Genomic DNA, 16806 nt, shown 5'->3' with positions numbered 1-16806 from the left:
TTAAAAACACGGTGACCACCGAACCTGGTGAGCCAATATGTAGATGTTGTGTCCGACATTTCTGGGGGAGGCGGCGTCGTGATCCTCCTCTTCCTCGTCGTCTTCCTCCTCCTCGGTACCTTCAAACTCTATCTCCCCTTGCAGATAGGCCTTCTTTATCACATCCACCTGAACACACACACACACACACACACACACACACACACACACACACACACACACACACACACACACACACACACACACACACACACACACACACACACACACACACACACACACACACACACACACACACACACACACCAAGCCTTCAGCGTTTTGGTTGTTCTGATGAAGCTGGGGATAGTTGCGGTGCATTGAAAGTGGAAAAGTTGGTTAAGTTGTTGCTGTGTAATGACGGAGGCAGGTTAGGTTCGTATCCAGGGAAACATAGAGCTTGAGGGGAAAGAAGGAAGCTACTGTAAGACAGCGTCCTCACAAGCTCCTTGGGCCTCATGTTGTACAGGATCCTCTCGGCGTTCTCGCTGTCATGGCGGCTCTCCATGATGGCCAGAAGCAGCTTGGACGCATTGTTCTGAAGGGGGGTTGGGGGGGGGGGGGGGGGGTATTTACAGAAAACTTTCCATTATGCTTCCGTAGCCCTGAAACACAAATCTGGAGATAACATCTTTTAAAGCTCTTACGGGCTCTTCTACCAAAGAAAACAGACAGAACCTCCAGTGCTTTTGGGGAAATGCACTCCGCAGATATTTGGTTTGGCAGCCGTACTCAGTAGTTAGCTTAGTCCACATGACTTGTTCAGCCCTCACACTGGCAGCCTGTTTCCGATTCTGCATCGAGATGCGAAAGCCGCCTGGAGCAGCAGAGTCAAGATGGCGACTCGGGAGGCAGCCGTGCGTACGACTTGCGCTCACAATCCGCGTGAAATCAACACCTGAGCTTATAAGGTGGCGACAAATGATGTAATGATAAATTATTTCGGCTGAATGACGGGATTTGTGCAACACGGGGTCCTCAACCAGCTCAGCCACGGTACGAAAGTCCTCGGACCGGGAAACCCGGAGCTACGTTTAGTCAAGGTTTAGATCCACTCTACACACATTAGTCAAACTTTACCTTGAGCTCCAGCACCAGGTCCATCCTCTTTTTCCCCAGTGGGTTGATGTCATTCAGAATTAGGGCTATAATGATGTCAATGCCATTGGACTCGTGAGTAGCGATGCAGTTCTGCAGGAATAAAAAAAAAAAAAAAAAGAAAAAGAAAAAAGAAAATCAATAGCACGAAGACAAAGAGGCCGAAGATGATTCCCCGGAGGACTATCGACCTAGTTTTGCACAACGATCACTTGCCCACCTGGTTCTCGTGGCAGGGGCCCTGGCAGTACTCCGTCAGACTCTCCACGGTCTGGTTTATGAGGGCGACGTTCTTCTCGTTGATGTAGAGTCCGAGCAGACCCAGACCCCCCGTGGTGCTGCCGCAGATGCAGTCCAGGAACTGCAGCGTCTCACACACCAGGTTGTAGTTGTTCTTGTTGTTCTGGCACCTCAAAAAGTTCTGAGGGGACACGACGCCACGGAAAGGGACGGCAGGCAGCGGCAAAGGCATCATTCGGAAAGGTACAAATATACTGGATATCCCTCAAGATACACAGGAATGAGAATCACCCTCGAAGCCCAGCCGCGTATTTTTAACCCACCAGACACCCAGTCCGACCCACCTGAAGGTCCCGGTTGTGGTTCTCGCACAGCAGCTGGAGGAAACGCAGGATGGGCTGCATGATGACGATGATAAAACTCATCTCCCCCTCGTCCTGGTTCTTGTCCCCGGCGACGGCCTGGCCGTCGGCGGCAGCAAAGTGCTCCTCGGGGTCGGCCTCGCGTCGGTAGGAATTGAAGGCCTTCTTGGTGGCCGAGGAAGCCTCCAGGAGCTGCTCCCGCGCCTCCTCCGTCACCGCCACCACCGAGTCCTTGGCTGTACCGACACAGGCATGGGAGGAGACCCCCCCCCCCGGGAGGTGCGTCACGTGCACGGTAGGAAACTGGCAAGCGAGTCAAACCACCGTGACATCAACGCCACGCGGTAATTCGGGTGCAGGGAGGGGCTTCTGACCTTTCTTGCGGACGGGTACGTCTTTGTCTTGGGCCTCGTCGTCCCTCTTCCGGTTTCCCAGGTCGCTGGTGTTGACGGTCACCGTGGCTTTGATCTCCAGCTGGGCCAGCTTCATGCGGTCATAAAAAACCCGGAAGAACTTCTCTGATTTCTTGTCCTCCGTCAGGCGGCAGTAGAAGGAGCGCTGGAGAGGGCGAGATGTGTGGAAGGTGAGTTAGCGGATCAGCGATCACTGTGAAGACCAAGGCACCGCTCTGCAGAGTATAACAAGGAGCTTCTAGGTAAGTAGGCGGTAGTAACCAGCTGAGATGCCACTGGGGGAGCAAGCGTGGTGCAGTCCCTTCATTTTGTTGTTCTGGTGTAAAAAGTAACTGGGATATTAAATCATAACCACTTCATACAACACCGCAAATCTGCCCCGTGGGTCAGTGCCGTGCTCTAACAGCGACACTCATCACAGCGATACAGGAGAGACAGTTGAAAGCTGTTTTCCTAATGTCAGCAACCTCATCAAGGCGGGCCAACCCGGGTGAGGGAATGAGGCATTACATTATATTCCACGGAATGCCTTATTATCTCATATTAATGGGACACGATACATCAATAATTTGGGACCAAATAACTCAACTGTGGCCGTCTAAGCCGACATCAAAAAGGAACGTCAGGTTTGGATCTGCAGATTATTTTTTCCCCCCTCTCATTGTACATGTAAACGCCAGTTGCTACAGTTATAAGGGGAATGAGGTTGAACTGAATTCGAGCAACGTCTCACCCACGGGCGCAAGGCATCCACCGTGTCCCCATCGCTGTGGTTTTTGTTACATAAGAGCTGTTATCCGCTGTACAACAAGTACACATAGAACACCTCATCAGGTGAAAAACCACACAAAGCTTAGGCGGATAAATACGGAGACGTGTGTGTGTGTGTGTGTCTGTGTGTGTGTGTGTGTGTGTGTGTCTGTGTGTGTGTGTGTGTGTGTGTGTGTGTTTGTGTGTGGAGGGGGGGTGGGCAAGGAGGGATTTAGGGAGTAAAAACAAGCAGATGGATGGAGGGGAAAGAGTGAGTGACTTGGAGGGGGAGAATGTTATCAGACGGTATCTAGGGCGGTTTTGACAGCTTGTTATGTAACAGAGCGTCTTTCCAGGTTAGGTGTAAAAGTAGGGCTAGAGGCGGGAGCCGTGCAGTCGTACAGAAAGAGGTAAAGGCACAAGGATCATATGTTCACATCTTTCCACTCCAGATCCTTTCCCTGAATGGATTATGTCATACTGATTGTTTTTTTTCATAGAGACTGGTTAAAATGCACAGAGGTGAGAGATTATATTTATATATAATATGTCTTTTGGAAGAAACATTAATTTCTAGACTCCTCAGTGTACAACATAAGTGCTCTCAGCCAGACGCGCTAGGTTTTGCAGCGCATTAGTGCAACGCGGGGAGACTGTTACCCCTCGGCCGGCCTCTGCAGCTCGCAAACCCAGCGAAACAATGACATAATTGTGCGCCGGTGCCCCAAGCAGATTCCAAAGCCCTGCGCCCCGCCCTGGCAGTCCACCACTAAGCAGCAGCCCTGCTGCACGTACACACTCTGCCAACACAGGAGAGATGGAGGAGGAGGAGGGAGGGGGGAGCCACCCTGCAAGGCCATCTTGCAATAAATAACTTGATGACGGAGTGGACAGTGCAGGGTGGAGGTGAGGGGATTAACTACACCAATGGCAACCCACTCACAGCCCACAACACAGGGCACGCCAAGAACGTTGGGTGGAGGTGGGGAGCTCCTATGTCTCTTTTCCCCTCTATCAATCCCTCTCCTCTGCCCTTTATCATATGTAGCGGGGGCCAGGGGAGCTGTGGGAGGCCAGGAAAAGAGGGTAAAACCTGGGGCCCCAGGCCAGGAGAACACACACACACACACACACACACACACACACACACACACACACACACACACACACACACACACACACACACACACACACACACACACACACACACACACACACACACACACACACACACACACACACACACACACACCACTGGAGAGCTCAGGTTCTTACATAACCCACACAGGCATAGACACACACACTGTACAGTACAGTGCACACACAAGCTTAACTCCACATGCACTAATACACACGCACGTTCACAAAAGTAGGCCGGCTGTCGCAGGCGTCGGCACAAGCCCATTTGTCGAGAACACACCCATACGCCACATACACCGGGCTCCATAGCGAGAGCTCTCGCTCGCTCTCAAAGTTGTGCCGGCCAACTTTATTCTTCTTATGTAATCACATTTATTTTCTAAACTGCCTATAGTTTTAGAAAGGCTGCAGTTCCCATGACTAGGATGTCCCCTACTTCTAGATTCTGCTTTAATTTTACACGTGGGGTTGGCAAATGTGTTATAATGCACGTCACACTGGTTGGAGAATAGGAATTGTTATAATGAAACTGTCTGGAATTCTTTCCATGTCCGAGTTCTACAGGCTCATTTATGAAAGCCTAGCTAACTTGTGCAAGAGAAAATCTCCTCCTCACCTAAAGACGCACTGAAAGACGTTTGTAACGGGAGTTGGACATGGATGAGGGTACGTTAAAATGCGACAGGAATAGAAAAGCGTGACTTCCAGGCTCCATCGTCTACATGCAACAGCCACTCCAGTGTTTCAGCACCGGTCATCTCCAGATTGAAGAGCTGTCTGTTCCGCCACAGCAAGCATCCATCTGTGTTTTGATCGCACTTCTAATTCAAGGACCGGGACGACATGACGGAGAGACCATGTTGTGGGTGAAGTAACACATGGTGGCTGAGCGCAAGAGCCGAGCGATGGTGACAGGGGAGAGGGCGAAGGAGAGAGAGAGAGAGAGAGAGAGAGAGAGAGAGAGAGAGAGAGAGAGAGAGAGAGAGAGAGAGAGAGAGAGAGAGAGAGAGAGAGAGAGAGAGAGAGAGAGAGAGAGAGAGAGAGAGAGAGAGAAAGCGCGAAAAAGAGGAATGGGTATCTCAAGCCCCCCCCGTTGTGATGGGTAAACACAGTGCCTGTCTGTATCCATGGCGACGAACCCTGACTGGAATGAGAGTAAGGCGAGTGGTGGGGGCGGACAGGTCTGAAAAACAAGGTCACAGCGCTTTCCCCTCTCTCCTTCCGTTCCGCTACTTGGCATCAACAAAGGGATGTTATATAAGAGCTATATATTATTATAGTCCCCCCCCCTCCCTCCCGCGTCAGGCTGCGCCGCATGCAGACCGAATGGAACTGCGGTCCTCTCGTCAAGTTTCCTTCTTCCCCCTCCCGCGTCACCCTCCTGCTGCTCTTTAATCACGGACCGCCGTGCCATAGATCTGTCCCGAAAGGGCAAGACCAGTGCCTCGCAGCTCAAAGCCTCCCGCTGCAGACTTTCTGCTCTTCCACAATCACTGGCACGAGTCCATCCCTATGGGGGGGGGTGACGGCTTCTTTCCGCGCACGGCGTGTGTGTCCAGGAGGGAAGCCAAACAAAACAAACAGAATGCGCCGTCACATCACGGGCGCCCACCGAGACGGGGCGGCGTAAACGGGGATGAAAACAAGCTCCCGGCGGCTCCAAAGAACACGAGCGCCCAATCAATAACGTTCCCCCGAGACGGGGCTGGGCCCGGCACTGCCCCTGCATGGGAAGCAGGGAGCGCGGACCCCGGGCGCGTCGGGTCGCTTTGGTTTGCTTTCTTTCTGTGCACCGCGCGGGTCATGGGCACCGTCGCACCCTCCACCCGCCAAGACTACCGCCCTCCCCAACGGGCGCTGGGCTGCACAGGTCGTCAAGATCCTTGCCACGCCCTTCCTGTCCGTCCCTGGAAACGGGCACACCACATCTCAAGGGGGTTGCTGCGATTCCCGAGGCACGTTTTTTTTTTGGAAAGGCCGAGGGGGGAGCGAATGCGCGCAGAGTCCCGGTATTCTGACGTTGACTTTGACAAACCGCTCACTCTAGAGAAGCTTGGCTCTTTGTTACCCGGGGAAACATTATATTTTGAGAATATTTCCTGGAGGAAGACTGCTTTCAGGGCGAACTCAAGAGCGCTACGGAAAAAGAAGCTCCGGTTTCTTTCCAACCCCCCCCACCCCCTCCCTTTTCCCTTCCCATTCCGTGTTCCCCTGCCTCTCCACCCTCTCTCCCCACTGCCCCAATTCCGGAGGCCCAGCATGACCCATTTTGGGCCAGCTAGCGAGCGCAGAGGGAGTGGGAGCGAGGCTGGAATGTTTTGAAGCCTGAGACATTCCTCATTGTTCATTCACACAGGCCTTATGTAACCGGCGTCACGTGACGCGGCTCTGCAGCAGCAGCCGTGGGAAGCCAACGCATTATCTCCGCTACAGCGGCTCCCTACCTCTAATCTGATTATGTAAACGGCTGCTTACGCAACGCGGCACACGGAGCGACAGACAGATAGACGGACAGACAGATCGGCATATGGAGAAACGGACACGGGAACAGAAAAGATTAAGGAAACAGACACAGGAGAATTACTGTGATGCAGGTTCCCACCGAACGTACTCGGGAATACAGGAATAACACCATTATATACACACCATTATGGTCAGTTTTGCTAATTGACGAAGTAATTCTAATCGGGCATTCCTCAGAACAGCGCTGACATCATACTAGAGCCTGGCCCAGTTACTGGGCGGCCCGGCATGGAGCTGAGTCATGGGGGGGAGGGGGAGCTGGGGCACCAATGCAGCCATGGTGGTACAATGACCTACATACTGTAGGGCCTCTAGGAAGAAGACCTTCCTTCTGTGACAAAATGTGCCTTCCATTCTATACACTGCTCTTATGGCAGCAGAGGTTCTACATACACATGATGCTGGTGAAACTCTACTGTGCAATATCACAGATATACGTAAATGGAGGACCATATTCCTGCAAAGTTTCAAAAAAAAAACCAACCAAACAAACAAAAAAAAAAACACAGCAGAGACAAGAATACTTCTGCAATATCTTTTATTAACATCACATCTTATGGATTTGACGGCTGGTTTCCACTCACCTGTATTGTTGTGTTTCCCCCCTCTAGCAGTGCGATGGCCAACAGGATGCTTTCCTGGAAGACCCGGTCACTGGTGGTGTTCATGATGAGGTCGATGACAAGGTCAGAGGCGCCCTCTTTGTCCAGGTGACACTGTACCTCAGCTAGGCTCATTTCCCCGCGACTCAGGGCCCCGGGGGCCCCTAATCCTGCGAGACAGGCAAGGGCAGGGTCAAAACGCAGGCTATGGGGAGGCTGTTCTCCCGGCTCAGGCTAATAGACTGAGACTATGCATACTTGGGGGACTCCTCCGCATCCCAAGGAGCAGTGTACAGTACTTCCTCCAATTATCTGGCTTTTATAAATGATAACAAACATTTTAATAAGGCTTCAATTGAAAAATGGCAAACTTATCCTTTAACTACCATTCTATGGCTATGTTTAATGATGCTCGATGTTACGGTTTAATTGGAATCCCTATAAAACATTTTTTTTTTACTTATTGACTGTATCAACTGTGTGGCTGGTACATTACTCTTCGGTGCTATGGTACACCGGCGCTCCTCAAAATGTTTTTGAATGTCCAGTACCCCCGGCGCTCCAACTCAAGGGTAGATATGCGGCTCGCCGCCTGGCTCGTGTTTCTGCAACAGGTGCGAGGCTGTTTTCACAGGAAGTCGCAGGCTATCGCTTAGCAACAGTGCAAAGTGGATCACACGGGGTAGACTTCCTGAGACCTGGTGCGCTGCCAGCGCACACCGGTGCACATGGGAGAGATGGCGAACCAGGAACAGGGACATCCTTCTCTCCGTCCTCCTACATAATCTAAAATACCCTTGAAATAGCGTAAAGCCACTGATATCAACACTTGTTTCCTTACTTTCCCTTTGAATTATGGATAAACTGGTTACACCCACATTTTACACTGCATCCAAGAGCGGCGTTATCCGTGTTACACATGGAGGGATCCATACGGCTTGTGGTTGTCAATATGGTAGCGCCGCATTTAAACAAGCGTTGCTCTTTGCACACATTCTTTTGCAAATGCATGTGTCCTGGAAGAGCCACATACTGTGGAAAAAACAACTTGCATGCAAAAAGGAAAAAAAACGGCCGGCTTGACTTCGCTTCACTTAAATATTTAGTCTACGGCTCGCAAAAAAACAGTGACAAGTTATCAGGCGCTGATAGAAATGTTGTGGTTTGTGCGCTCAAAGGGCTCTAGAACTGATAAAGCGCTCAGGGCCGAACAGATAGAGAGCCCTGCTTACATAAGACGCAGGAAGGAACCTGCTATCGATGGACCTCACTAAAACAGGAAGGAACACAACTCCTTGTAGTGCAGCTGAACATTTTTATCTGGACGCTGCACCTGACTGCAGCTGCTGTGAGGGACACTCTAGTGTGGGGATTCTCAACGTGTCCACATCAAGGACCCTCAAATTCATACAAAACCACAGACGCCATAATTCTGTCTCTGGGACCGCAATCTGAGGAGGTTTTTCTTGTTAAATATGATTTGGTCCAAACAGTGAAACTGGGAAGAAAACAGTCATTATTAAAATAATATTATTATTAAAGTTATTATTAACACTATTAAAATGAAGTAAGTTTGCTGGAGACCCCCCTGGAACCTCCTGAAGGACCCCCGGGGGACCTTGGACCCCACGTTGAGATCCACCGGTCCGGTGGTTCCCGTAAGAGGCGGGTTCACACATGGCCCCCAAGCACCTATTATTTAGGCCGGCCCTCCAAAATACTGAGGTCCCCTTCAACGGCGAAAGCCCTTGTTCGCCGTCGTCGCGCGGCCTCACCTGATTGGCTTTTGACGGGTCCTACCGGACTGAGGGGCCCGTTGGTGAACGCCGTCAGGCTGTCTCTTCGTCCCCCGCTCTGGTGGAAGTTGCCATAGTAACGGTTCACCAGAATTTGCCTCAGCGCCTCACCCTGCGGGGGGGGGAAAGGAAAGGAGAGCTTTTAACCGGATGACATCAGAGACAAGAAAAATTGAGAGGGAGTATAACGAGGGTATGGTATACGGGAATAAATACTTTTTTTCTATCAACGTAGCCACCATAGCGGGTTCATCGTATGTGTTGACGAAGCGGAACCGGAAAATCATGACACCTTCCTGCAAGTAGAGCTACAAACTATGAGGGTTTCAAAACAACGGACCTTCAAAATCCTAACTATATAAACTATTTTCTCCTGAGGACCATCAAAACCCAAACAATCTCTTGCAGACAGACTGGCCAGGCGGCAGACGTCTCCTCATTCCTCTTCCAAAGTTTTTTTTTGTGTGTGTGTGTGTATTAATAGCAGCAGTAAAGCTGCGCAACGATAACGCAGGGCCCTGGTTTTCATGCCGACCGACCTGGGGCCAACCCTCCCACACCGTGACTCATCCGGTGACGAGCGCTCCCAGGCACGACTTTGCTGTTGTTATGGCAACCCTGGCCCATAACTACCTGATAAGACCCCTCATGGGGAGAGTGCGCGTGTGTGCGTGCGTGCGTGTATGTGTGTGTGTGTGCGTGTGTGTTCAGATAGTCCGTGGGTAAGCGTCGACACAGGAAAGGCATTGCATAAGAGCGTGGACCAGGGTTTGGGTTTCGATTCGGATTTCGACTTGGATTTCGACTTTTCTAGGAGATAGAAGTCATGCATTCCTCACTCCTTGTGGACTGGATATATATAAAAAAATAAAAAATAAAATAGTGACATCCTTGACCACAGGGCACCAAGGGCCACAGTGAAACGTGAAAACAAAATGAAGTGTAAGTGTGCAACAAAAGTTCACCCCTATGCCACGCCCTGTCCAGCACACTAACTTACTTTATACACAAACTTTATATGCCAATGAATTAATCCACCCAGGAGACTGGCGGCGCCGTCGACAGTGTGTGGGAGTGTGTCGTGGACGGTGACTTAAAAAAGAAAAAAAACACAAGGTTTCAAATGATTTCAGGACTCACTCTCCCATTCAGGCATAGCTTCAGATTCCGCTCCAACAGGTTGAAAGGTGCCTGGAGGCAGGCGGAGACTTCTCGTACCTCCACTTGTTAAATAACGTGTTCTCGTTAAAAAGAACATCGTAGCCCGAGTGAAGCGGGCTATTTGCGAGCCGTGGAAAGCGTATCGGTGGCCTCACTACGCCCAAAACAGACTCTTTTTTTTTTTTTGGTGCCCTCCCCAGTTGACAACGGAGAGAGATTTCATGAATGGAAACGACCGGACCCGGCCAAATTTCCCCGGTCCAATCATCTGGTCTGCTGCGATCTTCAGCCTGTTTGCGTGAAGTGCTGCGCGTCGGAAAAGAATATGCAACAGTCTGGCTCCGCGGCCCAAACGCAGCCGGCCACCAGCGCGAAGGGCAGGCCCAAACCCCGACCTCGTCAACCGCACGGCAACACAGCTTCACTTTTAAGAATAAATAATTATCTTGACTTTAAGATCGGCGATACCAGTTTGCGTTCTGGTATGAGGTAGCCGTGTACCCAGAAGGTTTGGAGCGGTGGTGCTGAAGTGACTTGAAATGAAAGATATAGAGTGCGGGCACTTTGTGGGGGCAGTGAGTAGGATCCCGGGTCGACCGCATATGGGCGTCGGCTTATTTGACTTTGTGAAGGTGAACGACGGTGGGCCGGACCCCTTTCTTCGCTCCACGAGCCGACTGACACGATATGTTAACCTGTGCCCTCCTTCATAAACGACACACATGAGGTTACGATGGTGTTTTCTACACAAGCGGCAAGAGGGAGCAAACAGCGGTATTTGGGGAGAAGGGAGGGAAAGAAAAAAAAAAAAGGTGGTGGGGGGGGGGGTTTATAAATTGGCTGTTATTAGTCAATTATTTGTGTTTCTTAAACCACACCCTCGCCGAGATTAATAGAGAAACGGAAGAATAAAGTAGACAAATCTTGGTGACGATCAAAAATTGGAGATGAACCCCCTTGTCAGGTGAGACCCCGGAAGGCTCGGCCCCAATTCAAAAGTGTCCTTCCTGCTGTGTGGGCGCTTTGAGGTGAGCATGCCGTCTGCGTGTACCTACCCTCTTCTGGTCCTCCACAAGCTTCTCGGGCTGGTTGTGATCCAGCTCCTGGCGCAGCGAGGTGAATCACAGCAGCAAAACACAAACACAGGGTTAGTCTTCATGCAGCGGGGCGGGAAAGGCCGAGCTCGGGGTTAATGGGCGGCTGGAGAGGCGCCTGCGCCTCTCTGCGTGAGCATGCAAGCGGTTTGTTGTGAGCAGCCATGCCCTCCCTCCCCGGTTAGACTTGTTAGGACGAGGAAGCCGCGGCCCCTAAAAGTGCAACGTGGCGGTTACAGGTGAGTGAATCGCTCCGTCACAGATGTGGGCCACCGGCGCCAGAGCACGACCCAGCGCCACGGGGACGCCGTTTTAAATGAGCCCCCGCAACCGCACCACAACACCGGGCGTCTCGAGAGGCCTCGTGCTTCCGCGGAAAACGGCGAGACTGGACGCGCCGGGATGAAATGTTTGGTGAGAGGCGACGCTCCAAACGCACGATTATGTAAAAAGACACACAAGCAGGGGACCGCAGGAGCGGAACGGGGGGGAGGGGAGGGGGGCGATGAGGGCAAGGGGGGCGAGAGTTACATAATCTCAAAAGGAACCAGGCCACAGAGCTGCTTACAGTGCCCATCTGCCACCAAACGAGAGAGAGAGAGAGAGACAGAGAGACAGAGAGAGAGAGAGAGAGAGAGAGAGAGAGAGACACACACACACACACACACACACACACAAGAGGACAGGGCAAGAGAGAATAAACAGGAAAAACAACACACCCTCCCGCTGCCAAATTAACTAGTTCTGCTCTGACCGCAGCCAGCGCCGACAAACCCGCCATAACACCCGCCACATCCTCCCTCCTCCGCCGCACGCCGTTCCACGGAAACCCCCCCCCTGCGGCGAGTTCCTTATCAAGGTCATGACTCCGTCAAGTCTCTAAAAGTAAAAAAAAAAAAAACACCACGGACGCCGATTTTTAGAGGGTGTTTTTTTTTTTTTTTTTTTTTTTTTCCTCCCCCCAGCATGCGAGTGCGTGCACACGTGTTTGTGCTTTCGCAGGCGTTGGCCGAAATATGTCGAAGTCGCTGGAAACCATCAGGGATGCTGGGGTTTACCACCACGCTGCCTGCTGTGCGCGCAGCCTCCTAAAACCCTAAAACAGTAAAAAGGAGGCAAGTTTAAAAAAACCCGCGCCGTTATTTTATTTTATTTTATTTTTTTATTTTTTTTAACGGCGGCTGACCCGCTTCTGCCAGAGCGGTCAGATGACGACGACGGCCCATCGTGGGCGGCAGGGGCTCTGGGTGGCGCAGATAGGAAGGAAAGGATTTTCCGTAGTAAAGAACAACCCTCCGAGGCGTCGGCACCAACGAGTTGCCAGAAGAAGGCGGCTCGTCTGCGAGGCGATTAGCTCGGCGTCGTTTACGTGCATCGCTTAGAGCCCACGCGGGAGGTCAAGGAAAGAGGGGAGAATTAGGACATCACCCTCGTTCAGGACAAGGGACTACGTGCAAGCCCCGATTCTGGAACCGGCCCAAATCTCACATGGTTCACTGCTTCCCACTTCATTTCCTCACTGTATTGTAATGAATACACTTTGAATCGGGGCCAGTTGCTATTCACGTTCTTACACATAGTTCACCGCCTTCTTTGCCGCGGGAGCCAAGTCCCCCTGCTCCAACTGGAAGAAAAAGCACAGGAAGGCCGCGAAAAACAGAAAAGAACTCCAGAATCAACCCGGTGACATTTAGCTGCGGGGGGAAACTATGTCGCTCGCCTCAAACCTCTGCCGGGAGAAACCCTCCTCCAGCAGCTGTTGCGCATAAAACAGTGAGCGCGCTCACGTTCAAAGGTCACGGGCGACTCGTATTCCGCGTCCACCGGGCGTCCGAGGGGCGACCCTCGTGCCCGGCCCGGTCGCCTCGCCGCACTTTTGAGCAGAAAACCCAAAGGAGAGGCGGGCGGGCGACACAAACGCCAACGCCCGGACACGCCCCGACAGCGCCGACTCTGAAACCCCGGGGCGGCTGCGAAGCGGAGAAGCCGGGGAGTCGTGTCGCGGTGACTGACGGCGCTCGTTAAAAAAGACGGAAGTGACAACGGGACGGCGTCGCAGAACATCAGAGCCGCGCTCGACGCGGCGTGGAAACAGATACAACACATGACAGGTGTGGAGAGGCGCCCGGTCTCCTATTTCCCCGTCTTCCTCGCTCTCTATTTAACACATGCAAACAGCCCCTATATCACCCCACACCTCCACCCCCACCACACACACACGCAGTGTGCACAAAACACACACACACACACACACACACACACACACACACACACACACACACACACACACACACACACACACACACACACACACACACACACACACACACACACAGTCTCTGGGTAAACAGCTCTTCTACACTTTTATTGGCAATTACTGCTGAAGGTCACACATCAGTGGAGGGGCTTAGTTCCAGGAAAAAAAAAAGCCTGCTTCTTATGTAACCTCAGCCCAGAGCTGGCGGGAGCCCAGGAATCGTGCAGCTCGCAGGCAAGGAAAAAAAAATAAAAAATAGGACACAGCTCACCGCCTGCCACAGCCCCTCACATTCATAAACACGCGCACACACACACACACACACACACACACACACACACACACCTCTTCACCCTAGCAGACGCACACTCTCACAGTGCCCCCTATTGGCGGACAGAGGAGCTGCAGGGGAAACACCCCACACTAGGAAAAGTCAGACAGCGGCACAAAGGAAGGAAATAGTGCATACAGAACTAAAATAAAATAAGAGGAGAGTATTTAGTGCGTCTGTATGTGGATCCGGCTTTCTTAATGAGTACAAAAGAGGCACTTCATTTGATTTTGTGATCACGGAAAATTAGATCATGTAACAGTCTATTGTGAAGACACCACACAGCACTGGCAGCCAGCCTGGTAAGCAAGTGACTCACCTTGAACTTCACGCTCATCTCTCTCTCTCTCTCTCTCTCTCTCTCTCTCTCTCTCTCCTCTTCTCTCTCTCTCTCTCTCTCTCTCTCTCTCTCTCTCTCTCTCTCTCTCTCTCTCTCTCTCTCTCTCTCTCTCTCTCTCTCTCTCTCTCTCTCTCTCTCTCTCTCTCTCTCTCTCTCTCTCTCACACACACACAAATTCAAGATGATCATCATTGCTGCTTAAGGCAACCAGTGCTGCAGGTCTGTGTGTGTTTTTTTTTTTTTTTTTTTTCCTTTTAACCAGCTGTGCCTAGAGCCCCAGATCTCCAGATGCTACAGAGCCACGGTGCTACGACTACTTCTAAAACTACGCAGACTAAACAGGCAGCAGCTTATAAGAGGGGAGTTGGTTAATAGAAGAAAAAAAGAGGAACAACCTTGGGCATATCCATCTCATCATCAAAGGCCCTGAGCTGAAAGAGAACACAAGGTGAGGGCAGTTAGAGAAGAGCACAGCGGGAAGCGTGAGCAGAAATCAACAACACAGCACAACAAAGTGAACTAAAGATAGTCAAAACAGAAGAAACATTCTGAGCGACTATGGACACTGCAGCCATGAGAGTTTCTGAAAAGTGGTGGCTACAGTGAGCAGACCTTCACTGCCTCATCCCCAAAACTGAATGCTGACACGCCCTACGAGGTTAGAACAAGCCAAGTCCTTGTCAGTTAAATCCTTGTGGTACTCAGTGTGTGTGTGTGTGTGTGTGTGTGTGTGTGTGTGTGTGTGTGTGTGTGTGTGTGTGTGTGTGTGTGCGCGCGCGCGCGTTTCACAATATGTACAGTCGTTAGCTACTTCAACCATACTGTAAGAGTGAATGTATATGTGGCACATTTAAACCTATTTTTTTTTTATATATTAAGCAAACTAATACATTTATTTTCATACCAAACTGTGTACGATGCATAACAAGAAACAGACAAATATCCCACTCATTGAAAAAAAATATATATATAAAAAAATGAGTGCAAACATTTATTCTTTCTGTATTGAATCAAATAAGAAAGGTCTGGACGGCATTTTGTCCCTTTGTAGCAGACATGTGGGACTGCGCCTTCCCTACCTTCTCCCCGTAGCCTCGGTCTTTGGTCATCATCTCTCGGAGCGTCTGCAGAACTTTGATGCACAGCCGCTCCTCGTTCTCCTCCAGCAGCTGCTTGGTGTGTTTGATCAGCCTGGACACGCACAAGCACACATTTCCCTCAAACCTTCAGTTCCCAAAAGGCACGATAGTGAGGTGGGGTGAGACGGGGACAAAAATCTGGGTCCACCCGCACACGGAGCACTGACTTGCATATGAAGCCTCCGCTCTCGCACTTCCGGCGGGAGTCTGTGTTCTCTGGGAAAAGCAGTTCGGGCCGGTGCAGCACGTCCACTAGCACTGAGAGCTCGGCCTGGACCAGCGGACGCAGGCGGTCCTCCAGAGCCGACACTATGTCCTGCCACGCCACAAACAAAAAAAAGTCAATGTAAGCCTCCACGGGCATCCAAAACGCACACGTGTACACACACACACACACACACACACACACACACACACACCCACCTGCAGCCGCTCTATGATGTTCCTGTAGTCCCGCGACGCTGTCACCACGGAGTCACGCCGCGCCGCGTTGCGAGCGCACATCCTCCAGCTCATGGCCGTCTTCTGCACGATGTTGTTGGACTTCACAAACAGGCTGTTCACCTGGTTGTCCAGGTCCACCGGGATGGCGATGGCTCGCCCTTTGGCTGGTGGGGACACACAGCCACAAAGGGACAGAGACTTTGATTTCCTGGTCAACTTCACGTTGGGCCGCGGGAAATGAAAAGCCGTGGCCGCGAAGCTACGAGCGCTACTAACCGACGTCGGAGAGGACCTTGATGCAACTCTCCACGGAGCCCTTCTGGATGGGGACCAGCCAGGTGCAGTGGTAGACCCTGAACACAGCCTGCAGCAGCTGGACGAAGACCGGCTGCCGGGTCTGAGACACAAAGAGGCCGTGAGGACGAAGGCTTGTGAGTTTTAATGAAAGACACTTCTTCGCAATAATAATAATAAAAATAATATTATTAATAATAATGAGTGGATAGTTGATACCAATCCCACAACACCACTGTTTAAAAAAGGAAATGCTCCCAGGACACCAGTTGTGAGTTCTGCAGCAAGGGTCATGTCATGGAACCTGAAGTGATGCATCGTGCTGTATAGTGCTGCATGGTTTGTTGATTTCCCCCAAGAAATAATAAACAAGCAATCGGTGTCTCAGAACACCTACAGTACCCAGAGTGAGTCAACTCTCTCAACTGAAGAAAAGGGCCTTAACGGCTTCGGCATGAGAGAGGGCTTCGATACATATTAATAATGCCACAACTTGTGATTCATTGTATACAGCAGAATACGTGCACGCCCAGCCGGTGTTTATTTGAAACTTATACCTCCATCATTCTCCCCAGCAGCGACGCCTGCAGCAGAGGATTCAGGGCGTTGAAGAAACGACAGCAGAGATTAAAAAACAATGTAGAGCGTCAGCTCCGAATACGGGCGTGATAGTTTTATTCATGCGTCAGGGTTTTTGTGTTTGTCGAGGCTATAATTAAGTCAGAAAAGACTATTAACGACACGATGCGAACCCCGTGGAGGGTGTATTCAGTTGTGAGGAGT

The 16806-nt window shown here is 51.2% G+C and overlaps 1 protein-coding gene across 1 annotated transcript in view; it reads right to left on the bottom strand.

Moving 5' to 3' along the window:
- LOC307230239 (inositol 1,4,5-trisphosphate-gated calcium channel ITPR1-like) overlaps positions 1 to 16806 on the bottom strand; it is a 69588-nt gene that overhangs the window by 21643 nt on the left and 31139 nt on the right. The window contains exons 35-47 of the mRNA XM_080000475.1: positions 16006 to 16126; positions 15709 to 15893; positions 15453 to 15601; positions 15226 to 15337; positions 14542 to 14577; positions 8943 to 9075; positions 7150 to 7337; positions 2114 to 2297; positions 1722 to 1975; positions 1358 to 1558; positions 1120 to 1230; positions 482 to 577; positions 25 to 168 (exon numbers count right to left, since the gene is read on the bottom strand). Coding sequence (XP_079856601.1) covers positions 25 to 168; positions 482 to 577; positions 1120 to 1230; positions 1358 to 1558; positions 1722 to 1975; positions 2114 to 2297; positions 7150 to 7337; positions 8943 to 9075; positions 14542 to 14577; positions 15226 to 15337; positions 15453 to 15601; positions 15709 to 15893; positions 16006 to 16126 — 1914 coding nt within the window. The remainder of the gene's footprint in view (positions 1 to 24; positions 169 to 481; positions 578 to 1119; positions 1231 to 1357; positions 1559 to 1721; positions 1976 to 2113; positions 2298 to 7149; positions 7338 to 8942; positions 9076 to 14541; positions 14578 to 15225; positions 15338 to 15452; positions 15602 to 15708; positions 15894 to 16005; positions 16127 to 16806) is intronic.

The sequence above is a fragment of the Zeus faber genome, assembly GCF_960531495.2.
Source record: "Zeus faber genome assembly, chromosome: 5".
Taxonomy (NCBI): domain Eukaryota; kingdom Metazoa; phylum Chordata; class Actinopteri; order Zeiformes; family Zeidae; genus Zeus; species Zeus faber.
The sequence above is the reverse complement of the archived record's forward strand: the minus strand, read 5'-3'. Positions and strand labels throughout refer to the sequence as shown.